The sequence below is a fragment of the Simochromis diagramma genome, unplaced genomic scaffold (genome assembly GCF_900408965.1).
Source record: "Simochromis diagramma unplaced genomic scaffold, fSimDia1.1 OVJJ01000753.1, whole genome shotgun sequence".
NCBI lineage: Eukaryota > Metazoa > Chordata > Actinopteri > Cichliformes > Cichlidae > Simochromis > Simochromis diagramma.
The window spans coordinates 5,616,952-5,636,342 of NW_024387523.1; the positions used below are offsets into that span (position 1 = coordinate 5,616,952).

A 19,391-nucleotide genomic window follows, 5' to 3' on the forward strand; every position below is an offset into this window, starting at 1 on the left:
TTTAGTTTTTGAGCTCACAAAATCCTTTTGGTTAGTTTTCATTTTGCCCAACAGACTGCTGATTTCACTCCTTGTTTAGGATTCTTTATTCTTTTTAGGTAACTAAAATAATCTCAGCTGTAGTTTATTGAGAACAATGTGTCTGCAAGGCAGTTAATCGTGTGTTTGCGCAGAACTCAAAGAATCCAAAAAGATTTCAAACCCTAAAAATGCTAGAGCAAGGAATCATAATTCAAGAAGCCATAAGGGGATTGAAATGTGTGCTCACAGAATAAGTATGGGAGAGGCAACGGGTGGGATCCATGGCTGGAAACTATAGACATAATGAGCCAGGGGAAATAAATACAACACAAACCACAGAAAACAACAGTTAGCACAATAAAACAGGAAAACACAACTGAACGAGTAACAAAAGTTAACTTAACATAGGAAAGAACAGGTGGACTCAAACTGGGAACTGGGAAGGCAAAGGACAAATGCAGACAAGCCTGGGACACTAAGGAAGGGAACAAATAAGAGATGACAAGACAAAGGATGTTAAACTCGATACGAAAGACCAGCAATCTAAGACAGGACGTAGCTAAAAAGATGACAGACTCACATGTAAAATTACCAGAGAGATACAGAGACAACCACAGAACAGAGTAGGAACACCAAAAGAGAGCAAATAAACCAAAAGTCATAAGCAAACAAAGGACTACAGGCACAAAAAAACCAAAACAAATAAGGAACCGATACCAGGCATCAGAAGATATTGCCAGGAAATACAAACACTATTAACAGAAAACAATGAACTTAAATTACTTCTCAAATTCCAGAAGAAATAATGAACTGACAGCAAACTCAAAGCCCTGGGTTCAAGACCCAGAGACCACAACGATGACAAATACCATATTCCATATTATAATAACTAAAAAGACCAAAAGAAAAAAACACTGAAACTAATAAAAAGAAAAGAAAACATTTCCAGATATTAGAAACTGAGTCCAGCAAGTAAAACGAGTAGACTAATAACTGCACCAAAGTGGTATCAAAGGAGTCAGCTCTAAAATAAAATAAACCAAATTGATCGAGTTTAATATATGAAACATGAGTCAAATAGTGGGCTACATAAAAATGTGTCACTTGTGTTAACAGCTGAGTTGGTGATGGTGGTGCAATAGTGTGGGGTATATTTTCTTGGTCCACTATGTGTTCTTTGGTACCGTGAGAATCATGTAAACACCACAGTCTACCTGAGCATTATTCCTAACCATGTCCGTCCCTTTATGACCACAGTGTATCCATCTACTGACCATATCATAAAGCTCATCACTGATGTGCAAACTCAACTGAGTGAAAGAATTAAGGCAGTCCTAAAGGCAAAAAGGGGGTCTAACTAGGTGCTGGCACTAGTACTAACACCAAAGGAGCGAGTGAGTGTAATGCAAATGAAAATGAAATTACAGCATTGAGAAAAGTGTGAAATTTGTTATCAAGCTCATGTGATACAACTGGAAACTCCAGCATAGCTAAAGTGAAACAGAGGATATTATTTACTGAGCAAAATGCTTAATACTATATTTTTATTAACTTATGTATTTATGTAGGCGATATTGTAATTGATTTCCTGAGAACATTTTGAGGGGAACCACTCCGATTGGACACGGAAAAGCAGATAAAAAGTCTGTTTGTATCCAGACAAAAAAAGAGGAGCCAACACGCTTTTCAGTAATGTTTATTAGTTTTTTTTCTTTTGAAGTCAGGTTCTTCAATCACAGAATCACAGAATTTGCAACTTCTTTTACCAGTCAAAACGCTCAATTGCAAAAGATAACAAGATTATAAATGGTGCCCAGCTGAAAGTCAGATATCAGCTGTAATATGAAGTTTCAGTTTGCTCTTTGTCCTCTCAGGGACTTCCTCTCAGTCTCCACCTCCACCCGAGAAAAATACAAAACAAAACCATTTTTTGCACAGCGGTTGTTCATGCAACAATAAAATTCCATTTAACTCCAATTTAAAAACAATTAAAACTTTCATCACCTCACACATTGCACCAAAACCCGTTCATGCAACACATAACACCTGCTGAGAGGAGCGTTTTCTGAAAGGCTTCAAGCAAAACACATTAACAGATCTTCAGATCATCTGTATGGGCAATTCCAGCAGGCACATGAAGTCAGATGATACAAACATCAAGAGTTCTTCTTTTTCTGTGATGAGGCAGTGCTGACTTAAATTAAGAAGGACATTAACATAAAAGAAACTATCATATATATATATATTACCTAGAAAATATAACTCTGATCTGTTTCATTATATTGCATAGACAAGTGATCCTTCATCACCCAGCAGTGCACCGCTGAGGGGTTACGTGCTACTACATTCATGTCACTTTCCCTCAGTTTCCCTGAAAATAAACTAGGTGACTTTATCCGTGAAGTAAACACAATTATTTGGTCCCTTATTCATCCTGATACTAGAGAAAACAAAACACCACAAGTAATAACAAACACAATTAAAAAATGATCAAAACAGACCAAAAAACAACAATATTGTTCAATAAAATGGTGGTGACCTCATCAGATGGGTAATTTTGGCGAAGGTGACTGGCTTCTATCGAGGGCAAGACTCATCTGAAAAATAGAGACGGAGATGGAAGGTAAATATGGTGAATCTAGGATCTTTATGTCATTTTACTTTGTATTTTGAGGTATTCCCATTCACCAAAGATAACATTTATAGCTTTGTGAGAGCCATAAATGCAATTTTACCTTTCCATTTGCTCTCTAGTATTTACAGTAGCATTGAATTTAAAAATCGTAACCATTTCTTTGTGATTTTTATTTGCAAAAGTTTCATTTTACCAAGCTTGCCCTCATTTCCAACCAGCTGCTGTTTACAAGATATTCAAATTTGGTCAGTTTGTACAGTTAAGGTATATTTTTATTTCCTATATTTTCTAACCTTCATTTAACCTCCTCTTCTGTTGGACTAACTACCCTTGCAGACAGTTCATATATTTAGAAAAAGAAAAGAAAAAAAAGAAAGAAAAAAAAAACCCCAACTAAACAAAAATGATATACTGCTAGGTTAGCAACCAAGCTAACAGATGCGCTGACTAGCAGCTAGTGTGCTAACTGCTAGTTTGCACAATAACTCCTAGAAACATTTTTCAATAACTCTAGGGAAATTATGTAAAATCCACAACAGTGACAGGAGAAATATACATGTCTCCAGTACAGAAGAATGACCTGCCAGCATTTATTAAATGTTTAGAAATATATATATTTTTAACGTCACTTCCCCTTAGCAGCAAAGCTAGCAGCTAGCTAACTTGAAAAGCCTTTTTGCCCCTTCAGTAAATCTTATTTAATAATATTATGTAAATATTGGCGACAAAATGCTAAGGGTAGTAATTCAGCAAACATGGACGAACAATATTACAAGGAATGTGTATGTATGTTATTTTAATAGAACAATAACTTAGAGTGACCATATTTTGATTTCCAAAAAAGAGGACACTTGGCTACTCATGAAGAACTTGCTTAAAGAAATATATTTAACATATTTAAACGATGCCTTCTCTGTGTGGTTAATGAATTGTCAAAATAAAATATGTCATATAGGCTTTTGCAAGTCAACAAGTGCAAAAAAATAACTTAAAAGCCTCTGGAATTAAATAATGGTACAGAAATAACGCCTCATCTGCATAAGAAAAATTACCAGTACTGGGTCGGTACGAGGGAAATTTCTTTTGCAGTTCGTCTGAAAAGATGGACTTGCGCTTTGGGATCTTTTAAACATCATTAGGCGCATTGCTGCGTGCTGTCTGTCCCGTCTGTGAGCGCAGAACAAGCGCTCACAAAGCAGCAGTTCGGGAATGACGTCACACATGGGTCCTCTGTCTGAATATAGGAAAACCCGGACATTTTTATCAATCTCGAAAATCCCCCCCAGACGCACCGGACAGAACATGAAAAGGGGACATGTCCAGTGAAAAGAGGACGGTTGGTCACCCTACAATAACTAATCTTGTTATTACATGGCTCTGAACAAACTGATGCTACAGAAATGGACCATCACCTGTGGTAACAACATGTGACTGACAAAACATTAACAAATGAGCATCTGGTTTCAGACTCATATAAAGACATCTTTACATTACTGAAGAGACATTTAGTCACCATTTTCCCTTCAGAAATTTCCTAAAAAGCTGGGCACTGTGGTTTTTAGCACACAAGTATTTTTATTTGTGAATTTGTACACATTTGGAGTCTCTCAGAAAAACTACAGTGCCCATTCTTTTCCTACTGAGGAAACATCATGAATTTTATGTCAGTGGTAAACAATGAAGAAGCATAATGTCAGGCTTTCTTGTTAGGATCAATACATTGTTGGTTTGGGATTCGCGAGTTATAAGACAAGCTCAAGCCTTATCTTGAGGCACTCAGCCTTCTTCTGACCATAAACCAAAATTCAGCATGTTATCCTTCATGAAATCCAAACCCACAGAGTTTATCAGGGTGTCAGTAAGGCTGAAAAAGACCTCACTAAACGTTATGTTTTCTGAGCCGTGGGGGTAAGTGACTCACATCTATTACACGCGGTCCCGTTGCAGTTCCCGTACTCCTCGTATTCTTCACCACGACCGCCCCCCCCTCCCCGTCACCCTGCTCCTCCTGCACCTCCTCATCCTGCAGCCTCTCTGCGCTCCCCAGGTCCTGAGAGTGGGGATTGAAGAACTGCATGAGGGCCTCCGATGGGTACTCACACACCTGCTCCAGCTTGACCTCGTTAAAACACACCTTCCCCTGCAAAAGTGAATACAGAAAGGCGTGGTTATGCTTTTGATGAATTACATTTAAGCTAATATTTACGGTTTTACATGCTTGTTAAAAAATATAGTATTGTAGCAAAAACCTTCACATTACAGATTTGCAGTAATGCTGCAGTAAAAGTGGGGTTATTACAGGGAAAATGTTGGTGTTCCTTTAGCAAGCTGTTTGTTCGTCATGTAAACACACTGCAGATCTGGAGAAGGTTTCAGTGTCAGCGAGGTTTGGATGCTGTCAGTGTAATTTTAAGTGACAGCACGGGGCTTAACACAGCAGAAATACACCATCTGTAGAAGGACTTACTGGCTGAACCCTTCGTGCACTCATTGATAACTAATTCTGATGCATATTCAGCCTAAGAAGCTGAAACTGAAGTTTTGGTTTGCCACTTCTCTTAAACTGCTGAAAAGGAGAACAAGGCCCCCGCCTGGCCTGACGGGTGTTTGAGTTTGTTTATTCGAAGGCCGGTGTGGTGTAAAACGCCAGCGCATCCCCACACAGCACGTTTTATAACGACAGCATCTCGGCTCTGAAGCCTGAACGTGCAGCAAACACACCTAGAAGCGCAGACGTGATGTGCACGATAACGGCTTTGCACTAAATGTGGACGGAGCACAAAACAGCTCTGGGTTAGAGAAGCTGGCATGCTGAGGCACAGTAGGCTAATCCTTCCTCCCTGAACCCGATTAACCCAGGCACAGCGGGACAGCAGAGGCACCCGGCGACACAGGGATGGGAAAAGAGCAAGAAAAAGAGCCATAAAGAAGAAAGTTTATCAAGTAATACTTGACTTCAGATTCTCAAAAGTGCACTGCTCCATTTGATAACATGTGACAGCCATGTTTAAGGCCACATCTTAACAGCATAAAGAAGGATATCTACCACTTCTGGACATATTTTATGCTAGAAAACAAAAAAAAGTGCACATATGAAAAGAAAACTTAGATGAGATAGCAGATGAGCCTCTTGCCCTGTGACATGATGGCGTGGCTTGGAGGGGGGAAGGGAAGGAAGCCTGACGTCAAACTGTCTGTAGGGCATCAACGTGAGAGCGACAGGTGGTCAGAGAATCACTCAGTGGTCATCACTCACAGAGGCTAAGGAGGGCGGTGCTTATACATGCAGGCAGGGATTACACAACTTATTATAGAGATGCATGCAGAGAATGCATGATTATTTATCTAATTAAAGGCCACAGTAATGCTATTTGGGAACTTTCATTTTCATGCTTTAGGTTACAGGTGGTCCGGTAATGCAACAGTTGAGCATCAGAGTCGCATTTGGCAATTTAAAAATGGGCACCGCGTCACTTCCCTGTGTTGGGCTCTTTGTCGTGCTTGGAGGAAGTCTTAAAAGAGGAAGTGAGCAAAAACATGCAGCGTGACAGGGAGTTTCTATCAGACCAAATAACAAGACTTTAATCCTCTCAGTATGACTGTCAAAAATGTCAGTTTTCCTTCCTTGCGACTTCTCTGCCAGTGAGCCGCCCTTTGATCTGTCTGCAAAACCCTGCCTCGCTTTCTTTCCCATCTCACGCACATCGAGCTCGTAGTTGGCGGCCTGCTGTCAGCCATATACAGTGGGAGGGCAGCGTGGTCAAAACCTGTCTGCCAAGACTCTGGTCTAACTACCAAACCCCTGCTAGGAAACAGCCAAGAAAACACAAAGGGAGATTTGTGTGAGAAGCTGACTCAACAGAAACAACTCAACTGGTACAAGGGAACGAGGAAGCAGACTGCAGGGGGTTACCACCAATCACATTCTTCTAATAGGCAGTGAAAACTGTCAATACAGCCAGATTTATCATTACAGGATGGTGAAAAAAAAAAAAAAAATTCTGCCCTGCTTAGCAACTCTGCCTTCCCCCTCCTGCTCGGATTCACAGAAGTTAAAAAGAGGAAACAGAACATTTAACATGAACTCCAGGAAAATTAATTTACAGGTCCACTGTGGACGCAGGTGTGGTATCGCATGTATTCACAGAGATAAAAGGTCATGTTATGTAGGTAGAGAAAATGCAAAAAAAAAAATTATATAGAGAGAGGATGTCTGTCACTGCGGCTTCCTATTTAGCTTTTTTTTTCCTCTCCAGTGAAGCCTGCAACATTACTGTCAACCGTCTCTGCAGATGACTATGAAGCATTTAAGTGAGTCCAGTTAACACCAATCATCAAGCACTTTCCTTTATCCATCTGTGGGTTTGCATGCTTCTTTTTAATGATAATAAATCACCCAAATACAATTTTAAGTGTGTAAAGTGTGATATGTAGAAACCGTTATCACAGGATGAAAGTCAAAAATCTGCACAGCACGAGACCGCACAAGCAAATGGCAAAGGAGATCACTTGAGGACTTCATGGCTAAGAATCAAGATGTCGTGCTTGATAAAGCCTTAACCAGCTTAGGTCGGTCTCTGCAACTGTACTCAGTGGAAAGGGATGTTCTCTCGGTGAAAAGGCTTGATGGCGAGGCCCATCGTGCAGGTGACAGCAGGTGATAAACGTTGGTGTATGTCTGATAAACTTTAGAAAGCATGTGGGGACATGTTAAAACAAAGTAACAAAGTAACAACACAGTTTCCACTCACCTTTTTTGGGGTCCCTCTATTCTTGACCAGACACGACTTCTCCAGGTTCTGATATCCACCGATCACCACAATTTCCTCCACAGTTGGATACTTCTTCTTCCCCGGCTCAGTCACAGCGGGGGCTGTCTGGGTCTGCTGCTGTGGTGTTGTCTTCGTGGAGGTTGACACTGCCTGGCCCTGCTGCTGCTGTGGTGGTGTCTTTGCGGGGGTTGACACTGCCTGGCCCTGCTGCTGCTGTGGTGGTGTCTTTGCGGGGGTTGACACCGTCTGAGTCTGCTGCTGCTGGTGTGGGGTCTTCGCTGGGGTTGATGTGGACGCCGAGGGCCGTGCTGCGGCTCCCGTTGCCCTTTTTGGTGTGATTGTGATGGTGGCGCCTCGCTTCACTTGGCCCCCGGAGGCACTCCTGATAGAAAAGAGCACAGGTGTCTGGGTGGGTGACGGAGACACACTCGGAGACTGGGCAGGAGATGGCGAGCTTGGGGAAGAAGCCGGGGTCGGGGCACAATCTGTGGCTTTCAGGGAGTTGTCTGGGGATTGGGTCCTGAGATATGAGGGGGTGACTGTGATAGTTTGTTTGGCCTGAGGTGTGGGAGAACAAGCGTGATGAGGAGACACTTTGGGGTTGAGGTCTGGTGTTTCCTGATCCTTCTCCTGGGTTTTAACATCGTCCTTTATCTGATGTGCTTTGAGGTCGTCCTTTATCTGCTGGGTCCGAAAATCGTCCTTTCTCTGTTGCTTTAACACTCTTTGTTGCCCCTTCGTCTCTCTGTCCTTCAGGGAGGTATTTGACGAAGAGTTTTGCGCTTCCTGCTCTTTCAGCTGAAACTGCTCAATCTGCTGCTGTATTGTCTGAACCCCACTAATGTCATCGTCTGTAAATGCTTTGTTGTCCCCCTGCTGTGAGTTCGATACGATTGGCTTCACTTTAACAAGGTGCACAGACGATGAGATGTCCACTGTCCTGTCCCTCAAATACAAGCCCGACCTCGAACCCACGGTTTCCAAGTTGTAGATCCGACTCATGGCTGCGAGAGAGTTGGGAAGAGGCGGCGAAGGAGAGAGAGATTGTGTAGAATCGAGAGGTGATGTGTATTCCTCTACCTCCTCCTCGGAGAGCTCCTTTCCTTCCTCCTCCTCCTGTTCTTCTTCTGTGCTTGCGTTTCGGCCCCTGTCGCGCCTTTGCGGCTCTTCTACATGTTTCACTGGGTCGTCCTCATCCTCAGATATCTGGAGGGCTTCGGAGGTAGCTTCGGAGGCCCTGGCGGTACACTCGCTTATCACTTCCTCTCCTCTGACAGTTTGTGACAGTAGGACAGAAACAGGAAGCTGAGGGCAGGTTTTCAACACGCCGACTTCCTGCGTGACGTCAAACGCAGCCGCGGATGTCTGCGCCGCTGCTTCTTCCTGTCCCTGCTCTGTTTCGGCCGGCCTCTTCTGCACGTGTGCTGTAGCTTCCCACTGTTTTTCTATTTCAGTTCCCCTCTCCTCGTACCTGTCCCCCGCTGTCTGAGTAGCACTAATCTCTGCAGCTTCACTCCCTTCACCCTGTCGCTGTTTCTCCAGCTCTCTCTGTCTGATTTTCTCTCGCAGAGACTCTATGCGGCTTAAGGGCTTCCCAATCCTCCAGCTATCCCTCCTCTCGACCTGTCGACCTCCATGACAGTCTTGCCCCTCGCTGCGTTGACACCCGGGCTTTATTTTCTCCACCACTTCTTCTGCAACATAAAACACAGTCCTGGGAATCTGAATCTCCACGGGGCCTGGAGGGTTCCCGGTGAGTGCGCTCCTTTTCGGAGATCTGGGGGTCGAATCATAACTGAGGTTTTCTGATCCTGCTGCTTGCACCTCCTCTTTGCTGTCTTTGTTGCTATAAAAGGTTGTGTCTCCTATTTTTTCTATTTTACTTATTAGATCCTCAGTATGTGGGGATAAAACAGACTGTGTTAGGTAAGGTCCTTGTAGTCTCCAGTCTGCACCTTTATGGAGGGCTCTGTCTGGAATTGTAGAGCCTAAACTGGAGCACTCAGTAAAAGCCGAATCATGTCTGCAGTGACTCTCAGCATCAACGTTGCTTGTTTCGGGTGAGCTCTCTAGTCCAGCTTCTCTTTGAGAATCTGTTTTCTCACAAACTTTCACCTCAATCTCTCCCCCTCCCTCTGAATCTTTGTCTACATTCACCTCCCTTTCTAAACTCTTTTCACCTGCCGGTCGCTTCACCTCTCTGTCAGCTCTTGCTTTCCCATCCTGCCTAATCGGCACTCTCCTAGCAAATGATATTCCCTCCGTGTTTTTAACTGAGGCCACCGTGAACCCCACATCCCCGTCTGCATCGCCGACCTTCTCCGCGGCCCTCCTGTCAACAAACTCGACTTTCTTAAGCTGTATACCAAAGTCTTCGGTTTTTACTCTGTGCTTTCCAAATCTGTCTCTCTCTAGAAGTCGTGCACACCCCATCTTCACTGTGGTTTCCCTCCTTAAGGCAGCTACATCTACCCATGGCGCCACGCTCTCTGAGTGAATCCTCTCACGAATTTTTCTCTCGTAAAACCCTTCGTCACCTATCCCATTCTCCTTAGCGCAGATGACTCGATCGGAGAAGCTAAACGAGCGTTTTGGGACACCTTTTAGCAGCGTATTCTTTCCATCTGCCTTCCTCTCCTCGGACTGCTGCTCATCCTGATCTCCTGAGTATTTTCTCCTCCCTGGCTCAAGGAAATTATCGGAGCTTTTGGATCGGGATGGAGGCTTGGGGTGCTCTCCGAATTTACTCAGCAGCTGACTGACCCTCCCTCCTCTCTCCACAAAAACATTATCATCCAAGCTGTCCTTTCTGCTGTCTTTATTAATAACTGTTGCCTGGCCCCATGGTTTCTCCTTTTCTTTCTCTCTCAGCCAGGACACATCTGTTCTCAGCTCCCTGCCTATGCTCTCCCTTCTTGCATCCATGCTGCCCTTCATCTCCCCATCCTCTCTCCCTTTCCCCCCTGCACTCCTCTCTTCAGGGCAGGTTGAGGGCTTTATAATAAGAACTTCAGAGGCTCGGATCTCAGTGACACTCCCTCCTCCAGCCAGAATCTCCCTTAGGTCCATCTTCACCCCTTTCTTCCCCGGCTGGTCCTCCTCGAGCTTCTCCCGCTCTGCCTCCCTCCATCTACCCTTTCTCTCATCGCTGCCCTTCCTGTCCTGCTCGATGATGATGATATTGTCAGCTCTGATGGTCCGAAGACACGGAACAAGAGGGGAAAGCGAAGAAGTGGGTGAAGGGGTTTCTTTTTCCTCTGTGTCTTTTCTAACTTTAAGAAATTCCTGCTCCCTGACTGCATCCTTAACCAACTCCTTCAGTTGGCTTTTTTCCTTTTCACACCCCTCCCTGCTATTCTCTCTTTCTCTTCCTTGACTCCTATCCCTGCTCCTGTCTTTTTCCCTCCCCTCACTCAAGTCCCTAAACCTCTCTTTTTTCAGCTCTATATCTCGTCCTCTCCCCAGCTCCCCATCTTGACTCCTGGGGCTTAATTTATCTCTCTCCTTAACTTCTGGCTCGTTCCCTGTTTCTCCATCCCTGCTCTTCCTCCATGCACTCTGCGTGAGAATAAATGGATTTTCATGGACTGGAACTATTGTTTCTACAGACACCTGGCTCACTGGTTTGGGATCTGCATCCAGCCACTGGCCTGGATCTGGACTGAGCGACAGTTCGCTTCCCAGATTAACTGTTACGAAGCTGTCTGTGTCACTCAGACCATCAGAAGGAGATCTGACATCCACTTGCAGCAGACAGCCATCTCTCTCCTTCTCCCTGTCACCCACATACTCCTGCTTCGCCTTCCTTCTCTGGATGATCCCTCGCTTCCAAGCTGGCATGCTGGCAAACTTCTCCTCCTCCTCTTTTTCCCTCCTCTCTCGCTCCTCCTCTTCTCTCCTCTTTTTCTCCAGAAGGAGTTGTTTCCATTCTGGCAGAGAGGAAACAGACATAACAGAAAAGGTGCCCACTTTTGGATAAAACGGTTCCTCTTCAGAGCCTCTGGGAATCCTCTGCAAAGAATAAAATATTATCAATTTTCTTTCTAATAAACATGCAAAAATGGAAGTTTTGCCACATAAACCCGAGGAACAACTACACCTCATGGTAACATGTTAGCAGGTTTAATTTACATCCAAGTAGGCATTAAAGCACACGTTTGACAGTGCAGTCTATTTATCTGTTCATGTTAAAGGATAATAAAATAGCACATGTAATCGAATTAACTCGCAGCACATAATGCATAACCTCAGTTGTAACATATTTAATGAAAATTTTGAATATAACTCACCCAAACTCTTGTTTTGGCAAAAATATCTGCATCCACCCCGACTTTACATCTCCACTTGTGCGTAAAGCGGTCTACTCCACCATGGAAAACCTCCTTTGCCTGTAACGAACAGATTAATCTGTCCTGTCAAAACCCAACTTTTAAAAATGATCAGTGACCCAGTCAAGCGATATCGGGACCTGAATGGACATCAGAGCAGAAAAACCTCCGTCCTCCGTGCGGTTGTAAATATTTCCAGCTCGAGAGCTGCAGCGCTCTAATCCGATAATTACATTCAATTCCCTCTGGAGAGTTTAGTGGCACACACCATATTGTCGGACCTAAGAAAAGGCGTTTAAAGCACACAGCCGTCTGCCCGGCCACCAACAAGCCCTCCCCCGCCTTTGCTCACCCCCGCGTCCCGCAGGGTTAATTGGTAAAGCGGTGGAGGTGGAGGGCGGTGAAACGGGATGTGGTGTCAGCATGCAGAGCTGCAGCGGGACTTGATTGAAGCAGATCAAACACGATCAGCTCCACTGACAGAGGTGTGTACCCCAAACTACTGGAATATCTTCATTGCTGATTATTCGCATTTTTATTTTTAAAAATTATTTTCTAGCGTCTCTGATGTAGAAAACATACAGTCAAAAATGTTATTCATGTTTATTCATATTCATAAACACGAGAGCGTTTAGATGGATATGAAACTTTCCCCTAATTACAAAAATCCCTCAGGTGTACCCAATAAGTTGGCCAGTGAGCATATATATCGATCTATACCCTGTAAAATAAAATAAAAACAACAACAAAAAAACATCTTCTGGCTCAGTTATTAAAGCTGTAGTTCATCTGTGATTGTCACGGTTTGCCGGGGTAAGCCGTGTGGAGGTGGAGAAAGGACCCAAAAGGCGGCAGCTCTGGTGCAGGTGAGTGTTTATTTACAGTAGTGGGTACAAACAACAACGGGGTGTGAACATGAAACCGAAAACCTAAACTAGGTAAACTAACAACACAAACCAGGAATGACGGTGCAGGGAGATCCGGGGAAATACACATGAAGAGACGCAGGGAGACCGAGGGGAAACAACACAGACGAACCAGCAATTACTATGACAGAAGACACAACTTAAATACACTCAGAGAACACAGGGAGATTACATACAGGTGGGAACACAGCTGGGAGTGATTAACATGACGAGACTAGGGAGGCAAACTGAAAACACTCACATAAGACACAGACCTTCACAATAAAACAGGAACTTACACATGAAAGGACACAAACTAAGAAACGCGGACTAGATACAGGAACACACGGGCAGAACAGAGTAAACACTAACCAGAGGAAGAACAGAACCAAAATCACGAAGAGAAAACACAAAACGCTGGGTCAAAAGGACCCAGGATCATGACAGTGATATATCAGCTTTAAAATTAAATTTAAATCATCTGCTCCTTAAACTCTTAAAACTTGACTCATAAAAATAAAAAATAAACCTAAAAAAAGACACAATTTACCAGGACAAGTGAACTTTCCACTTTTATTGAACATGTTTTTAAAAATACTGAAAGCTGTCACTGTAATTACAGTAAGGCACACATGGGGAAAACATTAGTGTAAAAAAACATACCAAATGAGACATTACAGAATCCACTAATACTAATACTGGCTGCCTTGATAATACCTTATTTATCAAGCATGATAAACGTTAAAAGTAGTTTGTTCGATACGTTCAGCTTCACGTCTTTAAACAATCGGTTTGATCTCACCATCGAGGAAAAGCTTTGAAGGAGATACATTCATTGTAGCAGAAACATTGTCACTTTGTTCTGTCACAGAGCAGAAAAAGAAAAAAGCTTTTACCAGTGTAAAATCTCAGTGAAACGTTGTTTTTCAAAGGAAAGATAAACCTGAAATTAGCTTCCAGAGAAACACAGTGTTAATGTACTTGTCTTGGGCACTGTAACAGCCAGTAAGACTATACAATAAAACAATTTCATGTATTAAAAAATATTCAGTATAAAAATGTTTCAACCTAATTGTATCAAAATTAGTAGTTTTAAGAAAAGTGACACCTCTGTACGAGCAGGGGGGGCGGCTGTGTTTTCACACGATGGCATAAACTGTAATAAAATACATTTGAAATGACAAAATCAGCAGACATCAGGCTCAAGAGGCCTACAGAAACTCTTTTGTAGTCAGTTTTAAAACATTATTTATGACAGATTCAGATCAAAGCACTGGGAAGACCTCTGCTTCACTTCTTCTTGTGGTCGTCAGTGTCCTCGTTGGGCGTGGCGTCGGCGCTGCCTCCGTGTGGCTGCGCAAAGAGCTGCATCTTACTGTTGAGCTGCACGCACAGGTAGGCTAAATCCTGTTTGTCCAGAGAGTGCGCCAGAGCCAGGTAGGCCGACAGAGCCCCCGCCAGCAGGAGCCTGTCCAGGGATAAGGCTGGCAGGAGCCACAGCACCACACCCAGCTCCAGGCACACCGGGTGGCGCAGGTGGGACAGGAGGCGCTGGGCATGGGGCGACTTGTGAGAGAGGGGGTCCCCCAATCCGAGACAGTCGTAATACACCTGAGGGAGGAGGTTAATCAGTAAATGGAGTTTATTCATGCCCATACACACTTTCTCCTCCGGGAGCACCGAAGTTACTGATCTAAGTAATGCAGATTACTTGGGTCAGTATTGTAATCTCTATTGATTTATTAAAAGGGCATTTCATTAAAATGTAATTATAAGATGGTGGTGGAAAGGGTCAGAGTCATTAAATACGGAGTTAGGCCCAGAGCACCAGGTGACAGGTGAAACATATAGATGTTAATAACCGCTGGTTTTCAAAAATTATCAAAATGTGTGCACCAAGGCAATACTGGCACCACACTAGCACTGCTTTACTGGAGGAGAGCCTTTACATTTGGGGACGGAGGTTCAGTTCTCACTGCAGTAAAATCTTTCAGTCCTGCTCAGCCACAACAGTGAAAACTCTGATTAGGGTTGTGATTCATACTGATGGGTGCTGAAAATTAAAACCTTGAAATTCCTCCCCATGTGATGCTCAGTTTGAACTTCAGCAGGTCAGCTGCTCATGTCTACATGCCTACAAGCACTGAGCTGCCATGTGATTGGCTGATTAGATATTTTTGTTATTGACCAGTTGAAAAGCTGTACCTAATGAAACGGCCAGGGAGCATATGTGCAATAAATATCCATTTGCTTCTTGTTGTTTAACAGCACGATATTTTAAAGTGGTGTTAATTAATTCTTTTAAGGAACACCAACTAACCAAGCAGTAATCAACAACCAGAAATAAAGCAAACTGTAATCATAGATTTTTTTTAGTATTTTTAGTTGAGCAACCTCTGATTTTCCAGCATCTGAAAGCACAAACATGTGCATTTGTTTTTGATCCCTACCTGCTTGATGCCCAGTAGTTCTGGGTAATCAAAGATCATGAGGATGCTGCAGATGATGGCCCAACAGAGGAAGTGCAGCGAGAAGCAGAGCAGGGGGAACCAGACACTCCAGGGTGCCTGACGCACTGACCACAGGCAGGGGGCGTTAGTCACAGGCTGCCAGTACCGCATCAAGATCTAACACAGGAAACAGAGCAATGATGCACACTGAAAGGTGTGATTAACACTAAGGTAGGAGTAAGTTATGCTTCTATGTGACAGTAAACACTCAGAGAAAGGGCGCTGCTGTACCTGGAGGGCGAGTGCTGTGGTGAAGCAGTATGCTGTCCTGTTGAGGGGCCCCAGCACTGACTGCAGGGCCTGTTTGACAGGCAGCCAGGCCAGCAGGCTGTGCTGCACAATGAAGAGGGCCAGGAGCCCCAGATCCACAGCAAGAGCCCTCAGAACAGAGCTGTCCCGCAGGGCCACCGACCATGGTATGGAGTCTTAGCCGTGGGGAATCAGAGGAAAAAACGTCACTTTAAAATTGACGGCAATCCTAATAACATAATTACTGTTAATAAGCACTCATTGAAAATGCCACAAAAAAACAAAAAACAAAACAGAAAATCGAACGTTACCACGAATAGCTAATTAATCTAATTAACAAACCCAGTATTCCTGCTCACCCGAAATCAGCTTTCAAACACTCGCCATTTGGTCGATATTTGATATTGGCGATAAGCAAATTATGCTTTTAAGCCCGTAATGATAATTTTCGTTTTAGTGAACAGAATAAAATAGCCCTAATAATAAAAACAGCCCTAAAAAAAAAACATTAGAAAAAAAAAATCTTACCGCCCAACGTGGGGCTCGAACCCACGACCCTGAGATTAAGAGTCTCATGCTCTACCGACTGAGCTAGCCGGGCGCTGGTTCTAAACAGCCGCCCAGTGGTATTTACAGCACATATGGAGAACGTAATAATTGAACTATATAACGTATATGAATTTAACATTCGTTAAATTATACTTATATAAACCTATACAGTAATTTTTTCCATAGCCAAAAAGTATATGAGGTATTTAACGGTTTTACAGATATCGCCTCCACCAGTGTTTGGTAATCGCTCCTGGCCGCCTGCCGCTTACGGGAACTTACCTCGACAGAGTGTCGTCTCCCCCGTGATGTTATGGTAAATGGCTCGAAACGAGACAAACCGAATGAGATCTGCACCGGATATGAAAACAAACGCAAAGTTTAGCAAAGACGTAGTGCAGAGAGCCAAGCCACGTACCGTGACTGACGCCATTATCAGTGCTTATCGCGAACAGTTCCGGGAGATGGGAGGTGGTTGTAGTACCCGATGTAGACACAAGGTGGTGCTAGTGTGCGGCGAATGCTGCCTACAGGTGGAGGTGCATCAGAGGAGACACAGATCCACACACAAAACTAAGGAGAAACAAATAGCAGGAGTGGATGACTTTATTAGGGTATCTTATTAAGTATCACAGAATCTGTCTTTGTTAAATGAGGTTAACACCAGGCCTGTAGCACTCTACATGGTAGTTTCTGTCACAGGATGTCACTCGAATAGACTCTGTGGATCCCTGAAAAAAAAAGAGATAACAAAGCACTCAGAGTGCTTCTTTGTGAGATCATTTTCTGTGAATTGAATTATCAAATATTTTGCATAGTTTCTGTGAAGCTCACTTCTGTTGGGAGTATCGGCAACCTGCAGGCAGCACAGTGGGGAGCCTGGACCCTGAAACCGTGAAGAAGTTTCAGTGAAAGTTCACAGAGGTTAAAACATGAAGTCAACAAAGGTGTGAGTTTTCTCCTGTTCAGCCTGTCTGGCAGGGTTTCCCCCTTTGCTCTTGAAAAGGACTATTGTTGCTACATAAAACACCCACCTGTGGTAGTCGCTGACACAGTAGATCCTGCGGTGTGAGTCGACAGCGAAAGGCTGATCCTCCAGGCTCTGTCTGCAGACGACACAGCGAAAGCAGGATGGGTGATAGGGTTTCCCACGAGCCTGCAGGATCTGATCATTCAATGTAATGTCAGTTTCTTGCATGTGACACCACACATATACTCACAGTGCTTAGAAAAAGTATTTGACCCCTTCCTGGTTTCTTAATTTTCTTTGCACATTTGTCACATTTACATGTCTCAGATCATCGAACAAATTCTAATATTAGCCAAAGATAACCTGAGTAAAACATTTCTATGTGTGTGCCTGAGTGTAAAAAAATTAAATGAACGTAGTTTTCCCAAATAAATGTTGTCAAATGTAGGGCAGGCAAGGTTGAACATCTTTTAATCCGTTAATAAATGAAAAGGTAATTTAAAAACTGCATATTTATTTGGGGTATCTTTTTCTAATATTAAAATGTATTTGATGATCTGAAACATGTGTGCGTGACAAATATAGGAAAAAAACCTAAGATCAGGAAGGGGGGAAATGCTTTTTCACAGTACTGTTTAAGTAAATAAATTAATAGTTACCACATCTGTGATTAAAAAGCCACAGCTGTTACACACTTCAGGGGATGGATGAACTCCAGAGAACTGCAGAAAATACCACGAGTACCAGGAAAACACCACCACCCAAATAGATTAGGCAATAAAGTTAATCTGTCATTTTACAACCTATTAAAAGAGCATACTTACCAAAAAGTCATCCTCACAATATATCATCCCTGACACTGTGTAGAAAGGCTTGCCACTGAGCGTTTTACCTGAAAACATGCAAAAGCTTAAATACGTAGACCGTTATACATCACACTGTACTATCAGAGAAGCATTCACACGAGGAGAGCTCACTGCAAACGCTGCAGATGAAGCACGCGCTGTGGAATAAACGTCCCATTGCCTGACACGCTCGACCTGCTCTGTAGACAGCTTGATTGCATCTCGTACAAGTTCCTGAATAAACATGAAGAATAAATGGAACAACTGGCAGCACATCTGAATAATAAAAGGCTAATCCGCCAAAAAAAAGGCGAATATTAAGTCTTTTCCATTCTTACCAAAGTAAACACTGTCACTGTAACTGGGATTCATCTCAGCACCAGTTTGCCCACTGCTCTGAGTCTGCAGCACGGCTGTCTGGAGGTCTAATTTTATGTGCAGTGCAGACAGCTGTAAGAGGAGCTGCTCGTTGGGTTTATGAGAATTTGCTCTCTGCCTTTGCTCTCTGAAGGGCAAAATCTTAAGAAATGACTCTTCTGAGGCAGCTGAAAAACTTTAGACAGAAAGTAGTTTTGTGTGAAAGAAAACACAAATAAAGGAGTAAAAGTACTTCGATTTTGTACTTATACAGTATTTAAGTAGCTGTTTAATGTTTTTAAAAGTGTCTAATGGTGGAGTACATTTTAGAAAAAGAATAAGTGCCGTTTTTTGAGGTTTTTGAGGTTTTTCTGTTGCAGCTACTGTGAGAACTTTCAGCTCTAAGCAGCTTTCTATTTAAAAACTGTATTCTCGGGTAAGCTAAGAGATGAAATGTGTCAGAGCAGCAGAGGAAGGAGCCTGAAGGTGAAAAAGAACCTGCAGCACATTCAGCCTACCACAGCACTCACATTGTGAGGACGCTGGTTTAAACACCTGACTCCTACGTGTTTATACGGCAAAAACTATAAGCTACAAGATAAAAACAGCCATTCATACTAACAATGTGTGAATACTGGATAATGGATGTTGAATATGGAGTGAAGGAGGACATGCAAAGAGTTGGTGTTATTGTAGGATGTGAGGGTAGGCAAAATTTACATCAGTCTTATTGATAATTATAATTATTATTATTATATTTTAACACTCACAGGAACTCCTTTTACTTTAAACCTGCTGGTTAAAAAAATCTCCACTTTTACTCAGATAAGATTTTGATAGAATAGAATAGAATAAACCTTTATTATCTCATGGATGAGAAGATTTCGGTGTTACACAGCTCTTATAGCAAGGGGAACACAAGATATAGAAGGAAGACACAAAATGGACCTATATACATAAGCCACTGAAGTTCGTATATGCAGGTAACAATGTACAGAAATATGTATAAAATATAAAAAACATGTATAAAATGTGCAGTGAACAAACAAGCTGGTGATGGTAAGATGACCCTTTAAGGATGTTAAAGGAAAGCTGAGAGTTTCAGCACTTCTTAATGGATTTCCTTTTTAATCAAAAACTGAAAATAAGAAAAGAAATAAATAAGGATGTTTTTATATGAGTAATCTAAATATTTAGAAACTGGAAAAAAATACAAATATCTTCAGAAACAACTTCAGAGCTCAACTTTT

General features: G+C 42.9%; 3 protein-coding genes and 1 non-coding gene across 4 annotated transcripts; all 4 read right to left on the bottom strand.

The window, feature by feature from the left end:
• Positions 1 to 1,701: 1,701 nt before the first annotated feature.
• On the bottom strand, positions 1,702 to 12,546 carry ppp1r18 (protein phosphatase 1, regulatory subunit 18). Its single transcript, XM_040020048.1, has 4 exons — positions 11,718 to 12,546; positions 7,408 to 11,439; positions 4,578 to 4,796; positions 1,702 to 2,618 (listed from the first exon to the last, which is right to left on the bottom strand). Exons 2-4 carry the CDS (start codon positions 11,377 to 11,379, stop codon positions 2,565 to 2,567), a joined length of 4,245 nt encoding a protein of 1,414 aa, XP_039875982.1. The 5' UTR covers positions 11,380 to 11,439; positions 11,718 to 12,546; the 3' UTR covers positions 1,702 to 2,564.
• A 669-nt stretch (positions 12,547 to 13,215) lies between these two features.
• On the bottom strand, positions 13,216 to 16,451 carry nrm (nurim). The gene is made up of 4 exons (XM_040021354.1): positions 16,252 to 16,451; positions 15,403 to 15,596; positions 15,112 to 15,288; positions 13,216 to 14,272 (listed from the first exon to the last, which is right to left on the bottom strand). The coding sequence occupies exons 1-4, from the start codon at positions 16,400 to 16,402 to the stop codon at positions 13,952 to 13,954; spliced, it is 843 nt and encodes a 280-aa protein (XP_039877288.1). The 5' UTR covers positions 16,403 to 16,451; the 3' UTR covers positions 13,216 to 13,951.
• On the bottom strand, positions 15,949 to 16,021 carry trnak-cuu. The gene has a single exon. It is a non-coding gene; the product is annotated as a tRNA-Lys (tRNA).
• Positions 16,452 to 16,567: 116 nt separating the features above from the next.
• limd1b (LIM domains containing 1b) lies at positions 16,568 to 18,319 on the bottom strand. The gene is made up of 7 exons (XM_040021355.1): positions 18,123 to 18,319; positions 17,917 to 18,018; positions 17,764 to 17,831; positions 17,599 to 17,661; positions 17,004 to 17,134; positions 16,804 to 16,855; positions 16,568 to 16,700 (listed from the first exon to the last, which is right to left on the bottom strand). Exons 1-7 carry the CDS (start codon positions 18,154 to 18,156, stop codon positions 16,617 to 16,619), a joined length of 534 nt encoding a protein of 177 aa, XP_039877289.1. The 5' UTR covers positions 18,157 to 18,319; the 3' UTR covers positions 16,568 to 16,616.
• Positions 18,320 to 19,391: the final 1,072 nt, after the last annotated feature.

Coding starts and splice junctions, on each gene's coding strand:
- ppp1r18 (XM_040020048.1), bottom strand. CDS start 11,379: ATGTCTGTTTCCTCTCTGCCAGAATGGAAACAACTCCTTCTGGAGAAA. Junction 4,797..7,407: donor ATAGAGGGACCCCAAAAAAG/GTGAGTGGAAAC, acceptor TCACTTTTGCAG/GGGAAGGTGTGTTTTAACGA. Junction 2,619..4,577: donor CGGGACCGCGTGTAATAGAT/GTGAGTCACTTA, acceptor TCTATTTTTCAG/ATGAGTCTTGCCCTCGATAG.
- nrm (XM_040021354.1), bottom strand. CDS start 16,402: ATGGCGTCAGTCACGGTACGTGGCTTGGCTCTCTGCACTACGTCTTTG. Junction 15,289..15,402: donor CCACAGCACTCGCCCTCCAG/GTACAGCAGCGC, acceptor TTCCTGTGTTAG/ATCTTGATGCGGTACTGGCA. Junction 14,273..15,111: donor AACTACTGGGCATCAAGCAG/GTAGGGATCAAA, acceptor CTCCTCCCTCAG/GTGTATTACGACTGTCTCGG.
- limd1b (XM_040021355.1), bottom strand. CDS start 18,156: ATGAATCCCAGTTACAGTGACAGTGTTTACTTTG. Junction 17,135..17,598: donor GCTTTTTAATCACAGATGTG/GTAACTATTAAT, acceptor TTGAATGATCAG/ATCCTGCAGGCTCGTGGGAA. Junction 16,701..16,803: donor TGCCGATACTCCCAACAGAA/GTGAGCTTCACA, acceptor TTTTTTTTTCAG/GGATCCACAGAGTCTATTCG.